General features: G+C 36.4%; 1 protein-coding gene across 6 annotated transcripts; it reads right to left on the bottom strand.

The window, feature by feature from the left end:
• Nucleotides 1-1,688: 1,688 nt before the first annotated feature.
• On the bottom strand, nt 1,689-25,129 carry LOC113524630 (NACHT, LRR and PYD domains-containing protein 12). Of its 6 annotated transcripts, XM_053235317.1 has the most exons (14): nt 25,026-25,129; nt 21,819-21,973; nt 21,094-21,175; nt 20,645-20,761; nt 20,328-20,444; nt 20,111-20,168; nt 19,427-19,631; nt 17,455-19,219; nt 11,114-11,287; nt 10,649-10,825; nt 4,260-4,436; nt 2,936-3,109; nt 2,475-2,651; nt 1,689-2,216 (listed from the first exon to the last, which is right to left on the bottom strand). In XM_053235317.1, exons 3-14 carry the CDS (start codon nt 21,144-21,146, stop codon nt 2,201-2,203), a joined length of 3,210 nt encoding a protein of 1,069 aa, XP_053091292.1. In that variant the 5' UTR covers nt 21,147-21,175; nt 21,819-21,973; nt 25,026-25,129; the 3' UTR covers nt 1,689-2,200. The 6 variants fall into 6 exon arrangements, with proteins under 6 accessions (XP_053091292.1, XP_053091296.1, XP_053091295.1 ...); XM_053235321.1 differs by lacking the exon at nt 21,819-21,973 and having other exon boundaries at nt 25,026-25,077; XM_053235320.1 differs by lacking the exons at nt 4,260-4,436; nt 25,026-25,129 and adding an exon at nt 6,360-6,536 and having other exon boundaries at nt 21,819-24,980.
• Between the last annotated feature and the right edge of the window lie 572 nt (nt 25,130-25,701).

Raw genomic sequence — 25,701 nt, 5'->3', positions numbered from 1 at the left:
TGGGAATCCTTGAAGTGGGAAATGACTGCACTGCTCACTCAGGATCAAATTCCACGGTGGTCAATGTGGCAGTCGTATTGGAAGAGGAAGTAGTTATGGACAATCTGGGAGACTCCATAAAAGCCTTCATTCTCCTCTTTGGTCTGCTTTATGCTCTTAACATAGAGTATCCCAAGGACTTAAGGTACACCTTTGAAGCCGTCCAGAAAATCTTTGTGAACCTTGGAAGTGAGTGCACTGCAAGAGTGCAGTCTCTAAAGAACAAATTATTGCAGCTGTAATTTAAACATTTTCATGCCAGTGATTATTTTTGGCAATACTGCAGTTGGAAACAGATGTCTGACAATTATTAGAATTTTTTGGCAGAGTTGCTGAACAGCATGGTTGAACTTTCACACCAGATGTTTGACAGACTTGAATTTTTCTTAGAATTGTTGAATTTGGTTTTACATGGTTGAACTTTTGCACAAGATGTTTCAGAAATCTGTCCATTTAAATGAACAGAAATCATTTAATTAATCCTTTATTTTAATGTCTTTTAAACGGTACTGTAAGGAACCAAATTTCTTTTGATCTAAAGCAAAGGCATTTGATTTTGAAGTGAACCTGTAAGACCTTTAGATGGAGAAGTGAAATTAGTAAGCTTTGTAAATCAGAGTTCTCATGCACTTTTTTGCAGTTCAAACCAGTTTGCTCTAGGTGATATTATTGCGTAGTCTGGTACTAAAATGCAGTAGATATATTTCATTTACATATGTATTACTTTAACATGCACAGTGTGCACATATTCTGTTTTAAATTGTTCTTTTGTACACAGAACTTCCAGTTCAAATCAGGATGCTGTAAAATAAATGTATGTAAAATATACATACAGAATTTTCTAATTGCACTTGAGCTTTTACAGTGTATTGTATCTCTTGTATTCTGTTTTGCACAGTTCTGTTGTATGCAGTACTTTTGTGCAGTTCTACACTGTATGCTCTTACAGATCTTATTAACAATCAAGAAATGAAGTCTTCATGTTCTGCCTCCTATATGGACTCAGAGCCATTTACTGTTCATTGTGTAAAATGTTAAAAGAAAGCAGATTATTTATGGGTCATTAGTGATGTATGACCTACAACCTTTGTGGGAAATAAGTTCACCGTGTTTGTTGTTGCCATGACGCCTCACACTGTACATTGTTTTTGTTGGAGCAAAGCCTGTAGGTTTATTCATAGCAATGAGTTTAAATACTGCTAATTAATACTTACCATGCTAATTGATATTTCAAGTCTAAAAACACACACAGTATCATAGAAACTTGACTGCACTGTGCTAGCTAGCTTAAAGTCTATCTCTAGCAGGTATTTTATATATATTTTTAAATAATTTTTTATATTTAAGGCATTTATTCAACATTATGCTAATGATGACACATTCTTTGTAGATTCTCTGTAATAATCCTTGAGGGTTATTATGTTCTATAATACTGACTATACAGTGTGCTGTGTTGAGGAGGTAAATATACATCACTCATCAGAGTTAGCTGGCTAGCTTATTGCTAACAAAAGATGAACATGGAGGTGTGCATGTTTTTTCCAGGCCAAAATGACACTCACCATTCAAGTTAAGTCAAACACAGCGCTATATTACAGCACGGATACAGACTCAGGTGCAAACACACACACAAATAAAAAACAATTAAATATATATAAACACACGATTTAATAAATTTGAAACATAATTATGTACATAATCAACTAAATTAAACTTTTCTAATCTTAATTTTCTAACAACTTCAGTAGGAAACAAATTACTTTAACTCAGTGTATAAACCGTGTATAACTTTGAGCAATGACCAAATTACTGCATTGAACTGATACTATAAGATATTTATAATGTGTTTTAAACATAAATGTTTCCTTCTGCTACATGTAAATGGAAAAACATGAACATACTGTATATACAAAACTATTAAATGACATTATAAGTGCATTTACAGTTTCTGTTTTGCTGTTAATAAGAAAAGATTCATTACTGTACAGTTAAAGTTTATTTATCTCAGCTGGTGCATTTTTACAAACAACTAGAGAAGCAGAAGTGCTGACATGTTGTACACCATCTGATTATCACTAAATGATAATGTTTTTCCAACACTTTGTACTGTAAGAGTTTCTCCTCATCATCCTCTGTGTGTGAGACTCAGATCAGATCAGAATTAAAGCGGCTTACATCTGTAAAGAAAGAGAAAAGAGCAGAACGATCAGATTTGATCAAATGTTTATCAGAATCAGTCATCAGATTCCTCACAAGAAAAAACAGTGTAAACACTGTGTGTGTGTGTGTGTGTGTAAAGTACAGTATTTATATTCAGAGCCCTGAATACACATATTAAACTATAAAACAAACAGAAATGATTAAACTACATAATCAGTAAAAATTACTGTTACTGTGTGTGTGTGTGTGTGTGTGTGTTTCAGTCAGTAACCCACTGTAGTTTCTCCAGTTTACAGTGTGGATCCTTGAGTAGATCAGAGAGCAGCTTCACTCCTGATTCTCCTGGTTTATTGAGGTTCAGATTCAGTTCTCTCAGGTGTGATGAGGTGTTTGACTTCAGAGCTGAAAACAGAGCAGCACAACCTTCACCTGTAATACTGCAACATTCCAGCCTGTAGAGAGATCAACATTTATAGATCAACACACACTCACACACACACACACACACACACACACACACAATGCTTCACAGCCCATGAAGTGTGTGTATGAAAGCCAGAAGTAAATCCAGATTGTTACACGTCTATTTCACTGTTTGTTATTTTTGAATCTGGAAAACGATAGCAGTTATTGCTGCTCTATTAAAATTGTGCTCCAGGACAGACAACATTTTATTAATCTAAAACAGCCATATGACACAAATGCAGGATCCACAGTGTGAAAGTGATGATCTGACCTCAGTGTCTCCAGTGTACAGTGTGGATTCTCCAGTCCAGCAGAGAGCAGCTTCACTCCTGAATCCTGCAGTTTATTGTCACTCAGGTCCAGTTCTCTCAGACTGGAGGAGTTTGAGCTGAGAACTGAGGACAGAGCTCTACAGCTTTCCTCTGTGAGATTACACACACGCAGCCTGGGAGAGAAATGATGATATATCAGAACACTGACATCTCAAACACAAACATACACAAATATAATGTTTATCCTTTTAGAAATTAAGCACTTTTTAATACATCCTAAAAGCTCTCTTGTACCTGCACTAATGAAATAATTAAACACACCTGAGTAAATCACAAACACCTGTGAAGCCCTACGTCCCAAACATTATGGAAATGGAGGGAAATGTATAGAAAGTGCTGTAATTTCTACGTGGTAAAGCATAAATGTATAAAAATACCACTGATTAAACTCTGAGAATGTGCACTTTAACCACATGTGAATTGTTGGAGTCCAAGTTTAAAACTGTGGCATACAGAGGCAAATAAAAAATAAATCCTATATGCTACACTGGCATGTGTGTGTATGTAGACTTCTATAGAAAAGATAACAAAGATGGCAGTCCATTATTCTGTTATTCACTATTCATCATCATTATTCATCACTATTTCAGTTTTTTCTTGTGACTAATATAAGCCGTTTTGTCAGTGACATGTCCACAGTATGAGATTTATAAGCATTTGGGAAGCATTTTGTAACAACAGTTACGTTGTGAATCTGTTTAGCTTTATGTCTGGAACTTTTGTCTCTGTGTGAGTTTTCTCTTTGGTTGTGTTTTCGTAAAGGGATCGGTGTTTGGTTGTCATGTGACATGGCGACTCGCTGGGAATCATGGAAATGGGAGTTCTCTTGACGAGGCATTGCACATGTGGACCTGACCGCTGCTTTCATAAATTAACAAGCTATTTGAGGATTTAGTATTTTTCTAAGTTGTACTAGTGTATAAATTAATCTAAAGACAACCCACAATGCACCTGTAGGGGGCGTACATGTGCTCTAACTGATCTTCTGTACCCACAATGCATTTGCAAATAAAATCAGTAAAATATTTGAGTTTATTTTGTAGTTTAATCTGATTATTAACCATCCCAGCATTAATATAGAGTGAAATGTATCACTGATACTTAAAATACAATTTATATTTGAAAGGATTAAATAGTAAAATGTTTAATATTTTGTCAACCTCTTGTTATGCATCAGGCTTGTTGCTCTACATTTTACTGTTATTAGGTTTATACTATAATAATGACAATCAAATAAACAGAATGTGAAAGTGATGATCTGACCCCAGTGTCTCCAGTGTACAGTGTGGATTCTCCAGTCCAGCAGAGAGCAGCTTCACTCCTGAATCCTGCAGGTTATTATTGTAACTCAGGTCCAGTTCTCTCAGACTGGAGGAGTTTGAGCTGAGAACTGAGGACAGAGCTCTACAGCTTTCCTCTCTGAGATTACAGTCACGCAGCCTGGGAGAGAAATGATGATATATCAGAACACTGACATCTCAAACACAAACATACACAAATATAATGTTTATCCTTTTACATAGAAGGTTTTGCGTGTACTGTGTGTGTGTGTGTGTGTGTGTGTGTGTGTGTGTGTGTGTGTGTGTGTGTGAGAGAGAGAGAGAGAGACAGGAGACTTTTAGATCTGTACCTAAACGTTTCACACTAATTTTGTCCCCATAATATCAAAACTACAATTTATGTTAATATTTTTTTCCCTCTTTGTGTGTGTGTGTGTGTGTGTGTGTGTGTGCTGTTAAATCTGTATCCACAGTGTGAAAGTGAGCATTATTGCACAATATTACTCTTGTTATTATTTATTACTTTTCTATATCAATGTGAATAATAATGTGCAGTGCATTATGGGTGTTATCATTGTTCTGCTATTCTACCATTTGAATGTGCAATATAAAGTGCAATATCGTGTGTAATGTCACTTTCTACTTTTCACTCTATTTTTCTATTTCACTTCTATTTTACTACTTTATTAATATATTGTCTTTTATTCCTACATTGTTGTGATATATCTATATGAGCAACCTCTGGCATAAAAATTTCCCTCGGGATGAATAAAGTTCTGTCCAATCAAATTAGTGGATCAGAACTAACTGTTGCATAATAATAGTGAAATAAATAGTAGCAGGAACAAAAGGAAGAAAATAATAATAATGTAAAATATAAACATTTTATAAGCAGTGTAAAGAATAGAATGCACATCAAGAATTAAACTAATATAAATCTTGTAACTGGAAATAAACTGGACAATAAATCTTGTCCTCATTTAGTTTTGAAAAATCATGAATAGTTTAGCCAACAACGCTGAACAAACAGGTTACAAGCTCATCAGCATTAGTTATATCTGGCCTTACAGATATGTAGAACTGTGGATCATCTGCATAGCTATGCAAACTGACTCCATGCTTCTTAATAATCTGACCTAGCAGCAACATATACTAGGTCTATAAAAGTGGAACATAAGAATATAAAATATAAAAATAAAGAATAGAAAAGCTAGGCCAATACAGAGCCTCGTGGTACAACACAGAGAATATCAAGCTTATCTGATGTTCATCTAGAATAACAAATTATTGTCTTCCAGTTAAATATGTAGAAATCCAGTTTAAGACAGTCCCAGAAAGACCAACTATTCTCAAGCTGTTCAAGAAGTGTGATGTGATCTATAGTGTAAATGCAGCAGTAAAACCTAAAAGCACTAAAAGTACAAGTACCAAAACACCATCTGCTTCAGCATTTAATCTCAGATCATTTACTACTTTAATAAAATGCTATTTCAGTACTATGATATGATCTGAAGCAGGAGGTGAAACATTGCTGGTGTTATGGAGGCAGACGGACGCAAGTGCAAGAGGCTTTTATTAAATACAAATAGGGGAACTAAACCCAAGGGCTAATCAATACTTCACACACTGAACAAGGAAGAGGTCAGGTGATGAGCACACAGGCATTAACTAGACAGTGTAAAAGGGTAAACAATACACAAAGCAGAGTCTAAACAGCAAGATAAACAAGCAACAATCAAACAGCACACACACAATGCTGGACCAAGACTTCACAATGAAAGAGTGAAAGTATGGATTATTTCAAGGAGTCTGTGTTAGTGTGAACAGATTTGCATTTATTTATTTATTTGCAGAGTTTATTCTGTTAATCTGATTATTAACCATCCCAACATTAGTATAGAGTGAAATGTATCACTGATACTTAAAATACAATTTATATTTGAAAGGTTTAAATAGTAAAATGTTTAATATTTTGTCAACCTCTTGTTATGCGTCAGGCTTGTTGCTCTACATTTTACTGTTATTAGGTTTATACTATAATAATGACAATCAAATAAACAAAATGTGAAAGTGATGATCTGACCTCAGTGTCTCCAGTGTACAGTGTGGATTCTCCAGTCCAGCAGAGAGCAGCTTCACTCCTGAATCCTGCAGGTTATAATTGTGACTCAGGTCCAGTTCTCTCAGACAGGAGGAGTTTGAGCTGAGAACTGAGGACAGAGCTCTACAGCTTTCCTCTGTGAGATTACAGTAACACAGCCTGGGAGAGAAATGATGATATATCAGAACACTGACATCTCAAACACAAACATACACAAATATAATTTATCCTTTTACTTAGAAAGTTTCGCGTGTACTGTGTGTGTGTGTGTGTGTGTGTCATCTCTCTCTCTCTCTCACTCACTCACTCACTCACACTCACTCACTCACTCACTCACTCACTCACTCACTCACTCACACACTCACTCACACACTCACACACTCACACACTCACACACACACTCACACACACACTCACACTCTCACACACTCACACACACACTCACACACACACTCACACACACACTCACACACACACTCACACACACACTCACACACACACTCACACACACACACACACACACACACACACACACACACACACACAGAGAAAAGGCGTTTTGATAGAAGTTGGGGAGCGCCGTCCTCAAATTATTGTGATTAAAATCCCCAGCACTGATAAAAGCTCCATCCGGATGCGGTGTTTGCAGCTTGCTAATAAGGGATTCACTTTTTTCCGGGGGTTTAACAATGTTATTGGACGCCAATTATCTCATAAAGTAGGATTTTTATTTGGCTTGGGAATTAAAGTAATCAAACCTGGGCATAAAGTAGGTGGAAGAAAAGATTTATTTATACTTTCCTTATAAACACTTAGCAAGAAGGGAGCTATATTTTTACTGAACATATGATAGAATTCTGATGTGAAACCGTCTGTGCCAGGAGATTTATTTAATTTTAATGATTTAATCGCTTCTTCAACTTCTTTTAAAGTAATGGGAGCATCACAAAAAGCTTGATCAGTATTACTAATTCATTTATGTAAGATAATGATTCAAAAAAATCAAGAGCATGTTGTTTATTAAATTTAGATGTATATAAATCATTATAAAATTTGGCACAAAAATTGGCAATGATTTTCTGGTCTTCACAGAGACTTTCATCAATCATAAGCTTTCCAATCAGATTTTTTTTTATTTGTTGCTTTTCCAATCTAAAAAAATAAGAGGAATTTTGCTCACCTTCTTCCATCCATCTTTTCCGTGATCTAACAGATGCTCCCTCAGCTTTTTGTTTGTAAAACTCATCTAATATATTTTGGTAATGGGCAAGTTCAACGTTTTCAGCATCAGATAACAGATTTAGACAGAAGATCTGAAATTTTGTATATTATAATACTTTCATCATTTTTTTTCTTTTTCGCCAGTTTACTGCTAAATGTTCGTAAAAATTCACCGATTTCATATTTTGTTAACTCCCAATGACTACCAAAATTATTTTCTTTATTTGCTTTTTTCCAATAACTGCAAATTATAAAATCTATTTTTTCCTTTACGTCTTTATAATTAAGCAATGAAACATTTAGTTTCCAATAGGAAGTAGTTCTATGTGCATTAGCAGTATCTGAAAAAGGAATAAATACAGAGATGCATTTGTGATCAGAAAGTGGTGATGGAATAATGTCAGACATAGTATTACTTAAATCTCTAGAGATAAGCCACAAGTCGATTCGAGACTGCTTTGAAAGAGAATTATTGCACCGTGTAAAACGTTTTTGAGAAGGATGAGTCTCTCTCCAGCTGTCAACTAAAGAAAATCGTTCCATGAACGTCTTTAAATAAAGATTTGAATTATCAGGTGACTTTGGAGGCCATCTGTCTAAGATGTTATCCAAAGCCACATTAAAGTCCCCTCCAAAAATTAAAAAAGGATTTGGGTATTTGGTTAGTAAATTCAAAACCTGTTCTTCCACTTGATCAATAAGTTTTTCCTTCTCTTTTTGTCGATTAAAACCATAAATATTAACAATAATACACAGTAAATTTGAAATTTCTATTACAAGGCAAATATAACGGCCATTTGGGTCACAATCAGAGCGTACAATCTTCCCATTAAACTGATGTTTAAGGATGCAAACACCAGCTGAATGACTTGTTCCATGAGCCGTCCATAAATCTAACCCCCACTGAGATCTCCAAAAGTTACAATCATCTTTGGTGGAATGACGTTCTTGCAAGAAACAAAAGTCCGTTTTAAACTGTTTAAGATAGAAAAAAATTGCTTTCCTTTTTGTAAGGTTTCTTAACCCTCTTGTATTAAAAGAAATTATAGATAGAGACATGAAAAGAGAAAGAAATCTCTAGTATGAAAGTAGATAAAACAGGTCTCCAAAAAAGTATTTGCAAAAATACACTCAGAACGATGAGAACAAACAACTCTATAAATTATGTAGTGCAAATCAAAGTGCATATATCTACACCACTGAACAGCCATTTTTCAGAACATAAATAAACGACCCTTATTTTGTAACGCAGATTCAATTACTAAAATAATAGAGTTATCAAACTGATCTTCATTTTTCCACAGGAAACAATACTTCTAAAGAAACAAAGATTATTATTATTATGTTTTAGAACAACAGGCCTTACAAAAAATGTTCCAGGAGTCAAAATATCAAAAAGGTCAAAATCAAAAGTCAAATTAAAATGAAGGTGCATTAATTTGCATTCATTTTACCCTAGACTACCAGCTTCATTCCATAAAAATAAAATAAAACTTCAGATACGTGTCCTGATCACACTTCTTATTCTAAATGAGTTATACTGTATATACAAGTATTTGCTTTTGAGCAGGAAACATACAGACATATTCGATTGTTCAATCTGTAACATTTGCTATATTCGCTGTTTCAGAAGGAAAATATAAATATTCAGTACAGTTAGCTAGCTAATAAATATAAATATATATATTCAGTACAGTTAGCTAGCTAATAAATATAAATATTCAGTACAGTTAGCTAGCTAATAAATATAAATATAAATATTCAGTACAGTTAGCTAGCTAATAAATATAAATATTCAGTACAGTTAGCTAGCTAATAAATATAAATATAAATATTCAGTACAGTTAGCTAGCTAATAAATATAAATATTCAGTACAGTTAGCTAGCTAATAAATATAAATATATATATTCAGTACAGTTAGCTAGCTAATAAATATAAATATTCAGTACAGTTAGCTAGCTAATAAATATAAATATAAATATTCAGTACAGTTAGCTAGCTAATAAATATAAATATATATATATATTCAGTACAGTTAGCTAGCTAATAAATATAAATATAAATATTCAGTACAGTTAGCTAGCTAATAAATATAAATATATATATTCAGTACAGTTAGCTAGCTAATAAATATAAATATAAATATTCAGTACAGTTAGCTAGCTAATAAATATAAATATAAATATTCAGTACAGTTAGCCAGCTAATAAATATAAATATAAATATTCAGTACAGTTAGCTAGCTAATAAATATAAATATAAATATTCAGTTCAGTTAGCTAGCTAATAAATATAAATATTCAGTTCAGTTAGCTAGCTAATAAATATAAATATTCAGTTCAGTTAGCTAGCTAATAAATATAAATATAAATATTCAGTACAGTTAGCTAGCTAATAAATATAAATATAAATATTCAGTACAGTTAGCTAGCTAATAAATATAAATATAAATATTCAGTACAGTTAGCTAGCTAATAAATATAAATATAAATATTCAGTTCAGTTAGCTAGCTAATAAATATAAATATAAATATTCAGTTCAGTTAGCTAGCTAATAAATATAAATATAAATATTCAGTACAGTTAGCTAGCTAATAAATATAAATATATATATTCAGTACAGTTAGCTAGCTAATAAATATAAATCTAAATATTCAGTACAGTTAGCTAGCTAATAAATATAAATATAAATATTCAGTACAGTTAGCTAGCTAATAAATATAAATATTCAGTACAGTTAGCTAGCTAATAAATATAAATCTAAATATTCAGTACAGTTAGCTAGCTAATAAATATAAATATAAATATTCAGTACAGTTAGCTAGCAAATAAATCAGTCATCAGATTCCTCACAAGAAAAATCAGTGTAAACACTGTGTGTGTGTGTGTGTGTGTGTGTGTGTGTGTGTGTGTAAAGTACAGTATTTATATTCAGAGCCCCGAATACACATATTAAACTATAAAACAAACAGAAATGATTAAACTGCATAATCAGTAAAAATCACTGTTACTGTGTGTGTGTGTGTGTGTGTTTCAGTCAGTAACTCACTGTAGTGTCTCCAGTTTACAGTGTGGATCCTTCAGTAGATCAGAGAGCAGCTTCACTCCTGATTCTCCTGGTTTATTGAGGTTCAGATTCAGTTCTCTCAGGTGTGATGAGGTGTTTGACTTCAGAGCTGAAACCAGAGCAGCACAACCTTCACCTGTAATACTGCAGCGTTCCAGCCTGTAGAGAGATCAACATTTATAGATCAACACACACACACACACACACACACACACACACACACACACACACAATGCTTCACAGCCCATGAAGTGTGTGTATGAAAGCCAGAAGTAAATCCAGATTGTTACACGTCTATTTCACTGTTTGTTATTTTTGAATCTGGAAAACTATAGCAGTTATTGCTGCTCTATTAAAATTGTGCTCCAGGACAGACAACATTTTATTAATCTAAAACAGCCATATGACACAAATGCAGGATCCACAGTGTGAAAGTGATGATCTGACCTCAGTGTCTCCAGTGTACAGTGTGGATTCTCCAGTCCAGCAGAGAGCAGCTTCACTCCTGAATCCTGCAGGTTATTGTAACTCAGGTCCAGTTCTCTCAGACTGGAGGAGTTTGAGCTGAGAACTGAGGACAGAGCTCTACAGCTTTCCTCTGTGAGATTACAGTCACGCAGCCTGGGAGAGAAATGATGATATATCAGAACACTGACATCTCAAACACAAACACATACAAATATAATGTTTATCCTTTTAGAAATTAAGCACTTTTTAATACATCCTAAAAGCTCTCTTGTACCTGCACTAATGAAATAATCAAACACACCTGAGTAAATCACAAACACCTGTGAAGCCCTACGTCCCAAACATTATGGAAATGGAGGGAAATGTATAGAAAGTGCTGTAATTTCTACATGGTAAAGCATAAACGTATAAAAATACCACTGATTAAACTCTGAGAATGTGCACTTTAACCACATGTGAATTGTTGGAGTCCAAGTTTAAAACTGTGGCATACAGAGACAAATAAACAATAAATCCTATATGCTACACTGGCATGTGTGTGTATGTAGACTTCTATAGAAAAGATAACAAAGATGGCAGTCCATTATTCTGTTATTCACTATTCATCATCATTATTCATCACTATTTCAGTTTTTTCTTGTGACTAATATAAGCCGTTTTGTCAGTGACATGTCCACAGTATGAGATTTATAAGCATTTGGGAAGCATTTTGTAACAACAGTTACGTTGTGAACCTGTTTAGCTTTATGTCTGGAACTTTTGTCTCTGTGTGAGTTTTCTCTTTGGTTGTGTTTTCGTAAAGGGATCGGTGTTTGGTTGTCATGTGACATGGCGACTCGCTGGGAATCATGGAAATAGCCGTATTTCCTCGATCTTATTAGCCAGAGACCGTACAGTGGCAGGGAAGATGCTCGGTAGCGTTGGACGATGCGGGTTGAGCTTTAGCTTTAGCCCGCAGGCCGCCCCGCTTACCCCGGCTTTGTTTACGTTCGCGACGCCGGCGACGGGCTCCTGCTGTCGGACTGGCCGCTCACCTGAGTCCGAGGACCGGAGTGTCTCTGATGGTAGCAGATGGAAGTTTAATGTCTAGTAGATTTTGTCGGCTGTATAAAGTGATCGCAAGGTTGTGACGAACAACCAAGCTTAACATAACTGGTCTTCAAGATGCCTCTGACAACCACAAACCTCAGATTAAAGCCAGATTTTCATGATTCTGGTTCACTCACAAAATCAAGGCATAAAATCAGTGCAGTGTGTAAACATCAGCAGGATGTAATGTCACACAGAGCAGCACAAAGTCAATGTAAAAACATGGAAATGTAAAAACCAGCGTTGCCAACTATTTTCAATGGAAAGTAGCTAAATGTCGCTAAATGTCGTCATGCGTCATTAGCATATTAATGACGTCATCACGTCGTATCTGCACTCTGCCGCTGCGTAATGTCGGCACTTCATAACTGTTTTCTCCCCTAATCCGTGCTCACTAATTTAATATAAATATATAGCCGAATGTCCAGTAAAGCTGTTCTCAATTACATATTTTCTGTCAGTCACCGAAACAGAACTTACTACATGTTAACCAGAAGTTACTTCCACAGCACTGATAAAATTCCGGTGAACCACGACGTCGTTGGACAAAAACCACTCTACATGTAAGTTAAAGACAGCATATGTGCTGTGATATTATCAGTTCTGTTTACGTGGACAATGAGAACTCAGAGAATGTGTTCTGCCACACAATATTTTGCTTGTTCTCTCACAGTGTAGGCTACAAGTCACAACAATGATATTCAGTTTCAGTCAGGGACGTTAGTGATCATCTGCCCCTAGAGGAGAAACCTTTGGTTCAATTATTTGCATATTTACAAACAAACTATGTGCATATTTACAAAATAATAATAATAATAATAATAATAATATTATAATAAAATACTGTGCACATTTACAAACGAACTATGTGCATATTTACAAAAAATGTGAATACTAACAAAACTGCATTTTAATCAACAGATTGAAATTGTCATAAAATGGAGTCAATCTATGCTCAAATACTCTATTATTATAATATGATAATTCAACTGAACGGAGATAATGAACATTACATACATAGGAAATGAAAAAGATTTAAAATTTTATTTATTTATTTTTTTTTAAGTCAGCCTGCCTCACAAAACCAAAACAAATTCATTGTATGTGAAACAAAAAAACACTATTTAACAACTTTTGTGATTCTGATTCCAGATCACTCCATGAGAATGCTGAGACAGAATTCGTCATCATCCACAAGATCCATACCCTCAGTGCTCTCCTCCTGTGGGGTGATATTGGATGCAGAGGATGAGCTAGAACCTGGACAGGACTTAAATTAATAGGCAGCTGAAGTGCCAAAGAGCTGCAGCACTTTATCAGGCAGTTTGTGCTCATAACATGCATCTCCAGCCAACCTCAAACCATATCTAATATACAGAATAGAGCTGAGGGTCTGCAGGGACATGCGGTTCCTGAGTTTGTTTGTAATGACACCCATTTGACTGAACAGCCTCTCTACCTCAGCATTTGAGTGTGGGAGGGAGAGGACAGAAACTGCAACAGAAGCCAAGTCTTCATATGGGTTTATGCCTGCTGAAGCTCTATACTTCTTAAATTCAGCCCAGAATGCCAAAGTGTTTGTTGTTTCCTCCCATTTCTGAAGGTGAATAGACCTCCACTGATTAATAGTTTTATCAGTTGTGGCCGGGCAATATCCTAACAGGTCTGCAAGTTTTGCCATGTCTGTAAGGCTCTTGTTGTGGTTTAGTGTCTCCTCCACATGGAACAAAGACATGTGCTGCAGTATCTCCATATTATCTGGGAGCCTTGCTCTCAATTCATTTGCTAAGGAGATGGTGTAGTTCACACACCTTCTTCGCACACAGTCCTCCTCCTCGGGAGAGAGGTTCAGCTGTGCTGCCTTGGACTCAAATATATAGCCAAGGTATGGTTTGGGAGAAATGTGTCCCTCTATTGGCTCTTTAAGGACATCAATTTTTGCCATCGGATTAATGACTCTGCTGCAGACAGACTTTATAAGCCTCATTATACAGTCAAGCAGCTTGAGCGGATCCGACTGTTCCCCCTCAAAAGCCTTAACAGCAAACTGCACCTCACTAATTATAGATTTTAAAAAAGTGAGATACAGGAGGTTCTGTGGGTCACTGTACATGGAATGTAGAACATCTGCCATGTAACAGTGCTCACTCAACATGGTGAGACTGAAATGCAATTTTAACTCCTCCCACTGATCCAGGATTCTGGACACAGCAGGCTCTATGGAAAGCCAGCGTGTGGCACAGACCTTTGTTATCAGTAAAGGCTTCTCCCCACAGTTTATTGTCTGATAGACGGCCTTGTATGCCTCTCTGCGCTTTGGAGAAATAGAGAACCAATTATAGGTTTCTCTAACAAGACATTCCACGCTACGTGGAAGAGTGTTTTTGGAGGCAGAGCTTACAGCTAACTGTAGGGAGTGACACACACAGCGGATAAGGACTAGATGTTTTAAGTCACTCTCCTCCCTCAGAATTTTGTGCACACCATTGTACACTCCTGTCATTACAGATGCATTATCTGTGCCAAAGCCAAGCAAGTTCTCCCTCTTGAGACCACACTTCCCAAGAAAATCTAGAACTGCTCTGGCTATTGTTCTAGCATCCCCTCCCTCCAGCTCAACAAGGCCTAGGTAGGTAGCCACCACATTTGCCTTGTCCTCACTAAAATACCGAATTACAATCCCAAGGTACTTTGAGACACTTACATCAGTGCTTTCATCAAGAAGGAGGCTGTGTTTGCTGTCACCAATATCAGCCACCAATCTTTTAAGGAAATATGGTGCCAACACCCCATGGATCATTTCAGTACACTTGGTACGGTGCATCCGAAAATGTTTGGCTGCACTGGAATCTGGAAAAGCAGCTTTGCATGCTTTACCAATGTGGTCACAAGAGAGAATGGAGCGGTGCTCTGCTATAGCCATTGCCATTGTTGCCTCTGCCTGTTTTAAAGAGTCAGTGTTTTTTGGACAAAATGGCAATGTAGATTGCTTGGCTTGATTATAAGGCTTGGACTTTTCATTGTGCTTCTGAGTTGATGCATGCTTTTTAATGTGAGATAACTCGGCACAAAATTCTGTCTTGCAGTACAGACAGTAAGCCCTTGTGTCATTGCCACATAGAGCTTCAGCCACCCCTTAAATTCAGGGATCAGCTCCCATTCTTTTCTATAGTTTTGGGAATATATTTTAGAGTGTGACATGTTACTGTTTGAATGTGTGTAATGTTCTAGCTGTGTGTGTATGTATTTATATTTGTATTGTGTATGCACTTTTTATATTTGTATTATGTGTATATGTTTTTTATATGTGTATATGAGTTTAATGAAGTTTATTGTTGTGTTGGAATAAGTACAGTGTAGAGTCTGTAGATAAACTATCTGAATTCAGTGAGATTAAAAACTGGAATGAACTAAAGCCCTGTGGTAGTGAGTAATATAAGCGCATGACAAGAATAAACGGTCACAATAATCTTTCAAATTTAATACAAAGGAGAAGCTGGTAAGTGATTGGTCTGTGGCAACACAGCGTGCACATGCGCAGTTCATTCACATCTATGTCAGCTGCTGTGCGGTCAACGGAATGCGCTGCTCGTCTCTCAGCCACTCACTGAACAGAGCAGACGCACAGAGGGGTGTGACTGCAGCAGGGAAGCAAGACCTCGTGCTCGCGCAGGACAGTACTGGTGACATTTGGAAAGTTGCTAAGGTTCGTCCAAAAGGTCGCTAGATTTGTCGCTAGTCGCTTTTTTGGAAAAAAGTTGCTAAAGGCGTCTGAAAAGTCGCTAAATCTAGCAACAAAGTCGCTAAGTTGGCAACACTGGTAAAAACATGGAAATGTAAAAAGGGACAGGGTTTGAATGAATTTTCTTCCCATTAAGAATGGAATGTGTTAAATTAGAGAGATGCATGTGTCATTGTAAAGACCATCATTTTAGTTTTATCTGCATTTAGAAATAATTTTAATGATTTGAATTGGGATTCTATTTCCTTAAAAGCTTTCTGAAGTTTATTTATCACTTCAGCAAAAACAGGAGCACAGCAATAAATAACATCATATCATCAGCATAAAAGTGCATATTTGCATAATCAACTTTTCTTCCTAAATGATTTATATAAATAAAGAATAAAAGTGGTCCCACTGTTGCACCCCTTTATGGATAGACAACACATTAGAAAACAAACCATCAGCCTGAACACAGAGTCCTATCCAACAAATAATGTGAAAACCAAGTAACAGCTCGACTGGACAGCACTGAGTCAGTCAACCTCTGCAGCAGAATAGAACGGTCAACGCTATCAAACACCTTCCACATATCAATGAAAAGTCAAACACAGTGTTGTTTCTCGTCTAAGGCCGTGACAATATCATTAACTACTTTCACAGCAGCAGTAGTTGTGCTATGGCGTTTTCTAAAAGCAGACTGGTATTCATGTAGTCATGTATTCACTCTATAAATGTTCCTTTAATTGTTCGCTTATTAAAAGTTCTAGTGTTTGGGCAAGAGCTGATCATTTGGGTGTAGGCCTATAGTTATTAAGATGACAGGGTTCTCCGCCTTTTAGCAGCAGGAGATTTAAGAAGTAAGCATCTAAACCATCTGGGTCTGCAGATTTTCTAGGATTGAGTTTTTCACTATAAAATACAATATTCATGCTATATCATGCAGTCCAGACCTGCAGTTAAAACAGTGTATGAATATTTGTGTTTTTATCAATTAAATTAACTGTATATATGTACTAATTATGTATTATCACATTTCAAGCCAACGTTTGTTTAATGGGTTGAAATCTGACTTTTCTGTCATGTTTTTCCCAAGAAATTAATATTTTTCTCTTTTTTACTGTTATGATGTATCTTAGATCTATATATTTTATGCACATTTTATACCTTATTTTGATTGTTTTGTGTTTTTAAATGAATATGCCATTGAGTGCTGAATAAAGTTAAAACAATCTTATTTTCCCTCAGTAATTAAATTTGATATTTAAATGTACAAAGTTAAGCAGAAAAAAGCACTTAACCAAAGAGAAAAATAACTATTTATTTAATGATGCTCTCTTCAATAAGCTCCTCATTCTCCTTACATACAGAATAACAGTGAACTGATTAGAGTAATTAATGATAAGCATTATCCTAATCAGTGCAGCATCATTAGTGTTCATTTAAAATAATAAATACTACATTTAGGTAGTTAGTAATAGATTTATGAAATAATTTTAAAATTACTCACTCAGCTTTTCTGGATGCTTTGACCACGGGCATCAGCCTCAGAAGACATTTCTCTGATCTGTCATATTTCTCCAAATCAAACTCATCCAGATTCTCGTCTGAGTTCAGCAACACAAACGCCAGAGCTGACCACTGAGCAGGAGAGAGTCTGACTCCACTGAGACGATTGTCATCTTTACTTTTCAGGTAATGCTGTACTTCCTGTACTAGAGAATCATCATTCAGTTCATTCAGACAGTGAAACAGATTGATGGATTTCTCTGGAGATGGATTCTCCCTGATCTTCTTCTTGATGAACTCGACTGTTTCCTGTTTGTTGTGAGAGCTGCTTCCTGTCTGGGGAATTAGGTCTCGTAAGAGAGTTTGATTGGACTCCAGTGAGAGACCCAGAAGGAAGCGGAGGAAAAGGTCCAGGTGTCCATTCTCACTCTGTAAGGCCTTGTCCACTGCACTCCTCAGGAAATCAGACATGTTTGATTTGGTTAAAAGACCAAACCAGGTTTGATGTGTTGCATTCTTTTTGTTAATGAAAGAGAGAAATTCATATAAAGCAGCCAGAAACTCCTGAACACTCAGATGTACAAAGCTGAACACCTTCCCCAGGTGAAGCCCAAACTCCTCTCTGAAGATTTGGGTACACACTCCTGAGTACACTGACACTTCTCTGACATCAATGCCACACTCTCTCAGGTCTTCCTCATAGAAGATCAGGTTTCCTTTCTCCAGCTGTTGGAAAGCCAGTTTTCCCAGTGCCAGGATACTCTCTCTGGTCTTCTGAGGATCAGGGTCACATTTCTGACGGTACTTTTGGTCCTTGTGTTTGATCTGAAAGATCAGGAAGTGTGTGAACATTTGAGTCAGAGTCTTGGGGATCTCTCCACTCTCTGCTTCACCCAACATTCTCTCTAGAACAGTGGCTGAAATCCAGCAGAAGACTGGGATGTGGCACATGATGTAGAGGCTTCTTGAAGACTTCATGTGTGTGATGATTTTATTGGCCAGGCTCTGATCACTGATCCTCTTCCTGAAGTACTTCTCTTTCTGAGGATCGCTGAACCCTCGTACCTCTGTTACCTGGTCTACACACACAGGAGGGATCTGATTGGCTGCTCCAGGTCGAGAGGTTATCCAGAGGAGAGCAGAGGGAAGCAGATTCCCCTTGATGAGGTTTGTCAGCAGCACATCCACTGAGGCTGACTCTGTCACATCATACAACCTCTCATTGTTCTGGAAATTTAGAGGAAGTCGACACTCATCCAGACCATCAAAGATGAATATCACTTTGTGAACATTACAGTCTATTAATTGTAGTTCTTTTATTTCTGGGAAAAAGTTTTGAAGAAGATTCATCAGACTGAAATTTTTCTGCTTCATCAAATTCAGCTCCCTAAAGGGAAGTGGAAACATGAAGGTGACGTCCTGATTTGCTTTTCCTTCAGCCCAGTCCAGAATGAACTTCTGCACAGAGACTGTTTTTCCAATTCCAGCAACTCCTTTAGTCAGCACACTTCTGATGGACTTGTCTTTAAAGAGCTCATTACATTTGATGGGTGTCTCCTGTGTTGCTGGTCTCCTGGACGCTGTCTCAATCTGTCTCACCTCATGTTCATTACTGACATCTCCACTCCCACCCTCTGTGATGTAGAGATCTGTGTAGATCTCATTCAGAAGTGCTGAGCTTCCATGCTGTGAGATTCCTTCATTAATTCTTTTACATTTCTCTCTCAGTTTGGATTTGTGTTTTCGATGGTACACAGAGACGAGTTCTGATGAAAAGAAGAATATAATGTAAACTCTATGATCCTCTCTGTTGACTATTGATATTTTCATATCTGTATAGCATATGTAATGTCAGTACTGATCTCTTATTATATTCTGTTGATAAAAGCACATCATTATGATGTGTTTAATAAATTTAGAGCAGTTTCCTTCCTCTATAGTTACAGTGATGTTATAACCCCATGAGCTCTTACTGTTCTGCAGTGTGTTAGCGAGATCTGTGTGGTTCATGTTCTTCAGGACGTGCAGTGTGATCTTCAGCGCTCCCTCTCTGACACTGCTCTGATCCTCCTCATCCTCCACCTCCCTCTCAGAGCATGCTGGGTAATCTGGACTCAGGAGCTTCTTAAATCTCTTCAGCTCATTCTTTAACAGACTGATGACTTTGTGCTCCAGATCCTGATTTGAAACAGAAAGAAAAAAAAATACAAAAACACTATAATGTGTTATCAGTGTGTGTTCATTAATGAAAACTTTATATTACTGAAAATATTAAACTACGTTTTTCTATAATTAATCATAAAACTTCTACAAGCAGATGCAATAAATAAAAAGTTTTGCACTAAATACAGCTTTGGGATTTTAAAATCGTGTATTCCAGGCCTGTTCAATAGGTGGCATCCAGACAAACTGGTTTCAGCTGAGGGCACAGACGAGCAAAATAATGAAGGTCAGTCATTTAGCATTTCTATGTGTTTGAAACCAATGAGGAAAACACAATACACTCGTGTTCTCTCTTAGTGTTGCTCAGTATTTTGTTCCGTCACATTGCAGTGAGAGTGGAATAGGTGTAATGATTACTCAAATCTCTGGCAGCAGACAGATAGAGATATTAATTAAAATGCTGGGATTAGTAAAAGTTACACACACACACACACCTTGAATATGGCCTCCAAATGACTCTTCTCAGGGAGTTCTGATTTATTCATCTGCGGTCTATGAACAAACAAAACACTTGTTAAAAGTTTAACAAGGACTATAAATTATATTCATAACTACAAACACAAAGCAGTGAACACACAGATATTTGAGAGATGTTTGATTATGAGAGTGTGAGTGATAAAACACTGCACTCATACATTAAACTGTCCTCACCTCAGATCAGTAGCACAGTCTGTGTCTCTAAAGCGTATTGGAGGATTCATTGACGCGTCACTCTTCATGGACACACAGCTGGGTTCAGGTGAGTCTGATCTCTTTCTCTGTAATGATCTTTGGCATAGAAGGAAACAGTGTTGTTTAAAATGTGTAATGTAAAACTTGTATGCTCACTGAAGCTGGATTATGTGTATGAAGTTAAAGAAATAAAACTATACAATTATTTAATACATTATTAAAATTTGAATAATTTAATAAATTAAATAAATAATGAATAACTCAGTGCTCCCCATATACAGCACCTATGTCCTCACCTCAGATCAGTCATACTGTCACTGTCTCTGAAGCGTATTGGAGGATTCATTGACGCGTCACTCTTCATGGACACACAGCTGGGTTCAGGTGAGTCTGATCTCTCACCCTGAATCAGACTAAACACACACAACCACTGCATCATTATTAATGTTCTGCAGCAATACTGAATAATTCAGCTGTAGTTAAAATCTGATGATATTCCTTATTAACACTGATACGATTCTTTAACCTTCATACTTTATCCAGCTACAGGGACAACTTGGGGTTAGACGTGTTGCTCAGTAGCTTAATGTTACTAATCATCAGCTGGTTTTGAACATCTTGAGACAAAGCTGAATTAAACTATTCACTAGTCACTTTTCACAGAAACACATCAGAGTCTGATCTGTTTAGTGTTGGTGAATGTGAGAACATTTCTGTTTTTCACTGAGTCACACCCTTCACTCACCTCTCATCTTTCTTTAAGTCCTGTTTCACAGACACACTCATTTTGGAGGTCATGTCTCCTCCTACAGATTACACCTGTAAACCTACACACACACACACACACGCACACGCACACGCACACACAGAGAGAGAGAGAGAGACAGAGAATATGAATTTAAAAACTCTCTTTATTTGATCATTCAGATAACAATTATCAATAATAAAAAAAAACAATAGTTACAAGGAAAGGAGCAAGAAAAACAATCAAATCCATTTCAAACAGTAAAAGAGAAAAAAAGACACAATGCCTCTATGGAGAGATGGAGTGTATTTACGGGCGAGTGGAGGAGCATAAAATGGCATCTTCTGAAAGACATGGCGTGTTTTAGTGACGGCTGTTTGCAGCCCAAAGAACTAGCGATTCTACAAAAGTTGCAGATTTACAAATGAAGCACTGAGCCCAGTGACACCATTTTAAAAGAACTAGCGATTTTCCCCAATTGGAAGAGACGCCTGACGCTCCAGCGCTTCATTAGAGAGAGAAACACTGCAGGACACATATTTACTTCACTCCAACATGGCGGTGTTAAATCTAACCCTGTATCATCACACGCTTCACTTACAGGGAAATCAGGTCCTACAGTAAACTGTGGAAGTTACAACTTCAGTACAAATCAACTGAACTGTTCTTCATCTAGTGCACATTCACAACATTCACATATTAGAGCTTTACATTTACATACTTACTGTGTTTTTCTCCTGCCAATGATTTGCTTCCTTATTCCACAAAATGGAGTCTCACTTAAACCGGAACTGGTTTAGTCCACAGAGGAGGAAATCAGGAGGTGGAGTCAAAGAACACACACAACCACACATACACACACTTTTTCTTATAATACCAACTGAAAAACACACATGCAAACACACATATAGAGTAATGAAGATGTTCGTGCATGATCCCACCTGCTTTCAGTTTATATCTACAGTATGTGGTGTTATGTGTCTACATATTGTGTGAATGTAAATATGTAAGTTAACTTATACACACACAACAAATGGACATATAAACACTCAGCATGTACACTTATCTCTAAATATAGTCATTTTAGACACATGCACACAAATAAATTATACACACAAACGGATGCACAGATTAAAATGTTAGAAAGTTAAACATGTTTCAATCATAAAATGTTAAAAGTTAAAAAAAAAAAAAAAAAAGGGAATCTTATTTTAGCTTGTATTTAAGGGGGAATTTAGTTAAGAGCCCTTATTTCTTAATAGAGCTTGATAGACTGAATCAAATCCGGATCTTCATTATCATTATTAGCTATATTTATCACATCACTTACAAGAAAAATATGATCCATTATTGTCCTGTTTGGCACACAATAGGTCTGATAATCATTAATAACATATTCTAAAAGCTTTTTTAATCTATATGAAAGGCACTTAGCAAGGATTTTGTAGTCTGTGCACAGTATTGCTACTGGTCTCTTTTTTTGGGTAATAAAGCAAAACTGCTCTTCTGCAACTGGTCAGCAGTTCATCAACTTTGGCAGGTCTCTTAGTAGATCATCCATGAAATTAATATCGCACTCTCCTGCTTTAAACAAGTCGGTGAAAAAGTCTTTTGCAAGTTTTCTCATTTCTTTTGGATTAGATTTCAAGTGTTTCAAGTGAAGCATACATTTTACTTCTCCTTGTTTTTGCTCCAAATTGAAAAAAAAAGAGCTAGGAGCAACTATTTTCCTTAAAGAAGAAAAACGAGCCCTAATTAAAGATCATTTTGCTTGCTCGTGAAACAGAGATGCCAAAGCTTTCCTCTTTTCTCCTAATTTTTCCACTTTATCAGAATTATCATCAATCTGTCTTCAATTTCACTAATTTCTTTCTCATGTTCTTTGACAGTGCTCTTAACAAGACTACTTGAGTGAGCTGTATAGTTCTGACAAAATATTCTTATTTGAGCTTTCCCCACCTCCCACCATTGCACTAAATCTTCATAATCATTTTTTCATTCCTGCCACCTAGACCAAAATAACCCCAACTTTTCACAAAATAAAGTATTGTGTAAAAGCTTAAGATTAAAATGCCAATAATAACTAGAGCGCTGTGACTTTTTAAAGCTTACACCAATCGTACATAAATAACGATCGGTAAATCCATTTGGAAAAATATTAGCCTTCAAAACTCGGCTACTACTATTTTTACTAAGATAAAATTGATCTAGCCTTGCAGCACTAATATGATCATGGGAGGCTTTAACCCATGTGTACTGCCTCGCTACTGGGTGTTCCACTCTCCATACATCAAACAAGTCATACTTTCTAATGACATTTCTTAATGAATTAGCAGATGAAGGACAAGGTTCTTCTCCATTCCTGTCTAGAGTATGATCTAGAGTACAATTCCAGTCACTCCCGAGAACTATACATGCACCATCGCGTTTTCCTAAAACACTTTGTAATTTTGTGAATAGCTTCACCCTTTCTGTTCTGTTATTTGGTGCGTAAACATTAATGAAAAGAAAAGGGAATCCCATTAACTCCACATGCACAACCAAAACTCAGCCCTTTTCTATCTCATATGAAGATAAAAGAGTCACACTGAGCTTCTTTGAGAACAGAATTGCAACACCTCCACTAAGGTTGGTGCCATGACGTAGAAAGATTTTACCTTCCCACCACATTTTCCCTTCTACTTCATTAGCTATATCACTATGAGTTTCTTGCAGAAAAGTGACAATCTTTTTATTTTAAATGCATTCATATAGAACTGCCCTTTTTCTGTAATCCCTCCTTCCATTATTATGAATTGTTCCTATCTTTAGGCTCTCCATGGAAAGGGAGAAGAGAGGAAGACAGACAGCAGGAGAAAAGAGAAGAACAGAGCAGGGTAGACTTTATGACTTTGCCATTATTTTGAAAACTTTTTCACCAACATCTTTCCTCTTCTTACTTTTGTCACAATTTTTTTTCAGTCTAAATATTTTCCTTTTGCTTAATTCATCAAAACTAGCAGTCTTCTGTATTTTAATGACTGATTTCAGAAATCAGTCAACATCTGGAAAGAAATTCTGAACCTCAACTGACTGTCTTTCCAATAAATCTTTAATTTCCTTCAGACCCACTCGGGTGAGACTCCATCTCCTCCATCCGCCACGAAGTTTCACTAAACTAACACTACTTACTCAACATAAGAACAGCCTCCACCAAGTCTAATGTTAAGACAAGAAAGCACACATGCACACAGAAATGAAATATTAAAGAAAGAAAAAGAGAAAATATCGAAATACACTTAATTCAAGGCGCTCCTCTCACCATTCCCCACACTCTCAGCATGCAAAGTGAAAGTGAAAGAGAGAGAGAATTTAGAAAAACTCCCTTTATTTGGTCAGTCGGATAGTAATTAACAATCATAAAAAAAACAATAATTACAAAGAAAGGAGCGAGAACAAAATCAAATCCATTTCAAACAGTAAAAGGGAAAAAAGAAAGAAAAAGACACAATGCCGCTATTGAGATATGGAGTGTATTTCCGGCCGAGTGGAGGAGCATAAAATGGCGTCTTCTGAAAGACGTGGCGTAGTTTAGTGACGGCTGTTTGCAGCCCAAAGAACTAGCGATTCTACAAAAGTTGCAGATTTCCAAATGAAGCACTGAGCCCAGTGACACCATTTTAAAAGAACTAGCGATTTTCCCCAATTGGAAGAGACGCCTGACGCTCCAGCGCTTCATTAGAGAGAGAAACACTGCAGGACACATATTTACTTCACTCCAACATGGCGGTGTTAAATCTAACCCTGTATCATCACACGCTTCACTTACAGGGAAATCAGCTCCTACAGTAAACTGTGGAAGTTACAACTTCAGTACAAATCAACTGAACTGTTCTTCATCTAGTGCACATTCACAACATTCACATATTAGAGCTTTACATTTACATACTTACTGTGTTTTTCTCCTGCCAATGATTTACTTCCTTATTCCACAAAATGGAGTTTCACTTAAAAAGGAACTGGTTTAGTCCACAGAGGAAGAAGTCAAAAGGTGGAGTCAAAAAACACACCCCCACACACACATTTCCTTATAATACCAACTCAAAAACACACATGCAAACACACATATAGAGTAATGAAGATGTTCGTGCATGATCCCACCTGCTTTTCAGTTTATATCTACAGTATGTGGTGTTATGTGTCTACATATTGTGTGAATGTAAATATGTAAGTTAACTTTTATACACACAACAAATGGACATATAAACATTCAACATGTACAATTATCTCTAAATATAGTCATTTTAGACACATACACACAAATAAAACACAGATGCACAGGTTAAAATGTTATAAAGTTAAACATGTTTCAATCTTAAAATGTTAAAAGTTTTTAAAAAAGAATCTTATTTTAGCTTGTACTTGTACTTAAGGGGGAATTTATTTAAGGGGTGTAGAATCCTATGCTCACTGTATAGCCCTTATTTCTTAATAGAGCTTGACAGACTGAATCAGATCAGGATGTTTGCTAGAAATTTACTATGGTGTTCATTATGTTATCTCAGGTGGTTGCTAGAATGTAGTTAGGCAGTTGCTATGAAGTTGCTGCTGGTTTTTGGTGTGTTCAGT

This window comes from Pangasianodon hypophthalmus, chromosome 1 (assembly GCF_027358585.1).
Source record: "Pangasianodon hypophthalmus isolate fPanHyp1 chromosome 1, fPanHyp1.pri, whole genome shotgun sequence".
NCBI lineage: Eukaryota > Metazoa > Chordata > Actinopteri > Siluriformes > Pangasiidae > Pangasianodon > Pangasianodon hypophthalmus.
The sequence above is the reverse complement of the archived record's forward strand: the minus strand, read 5'-3'. Positions and strand labels throughout refer to the sequence as shown.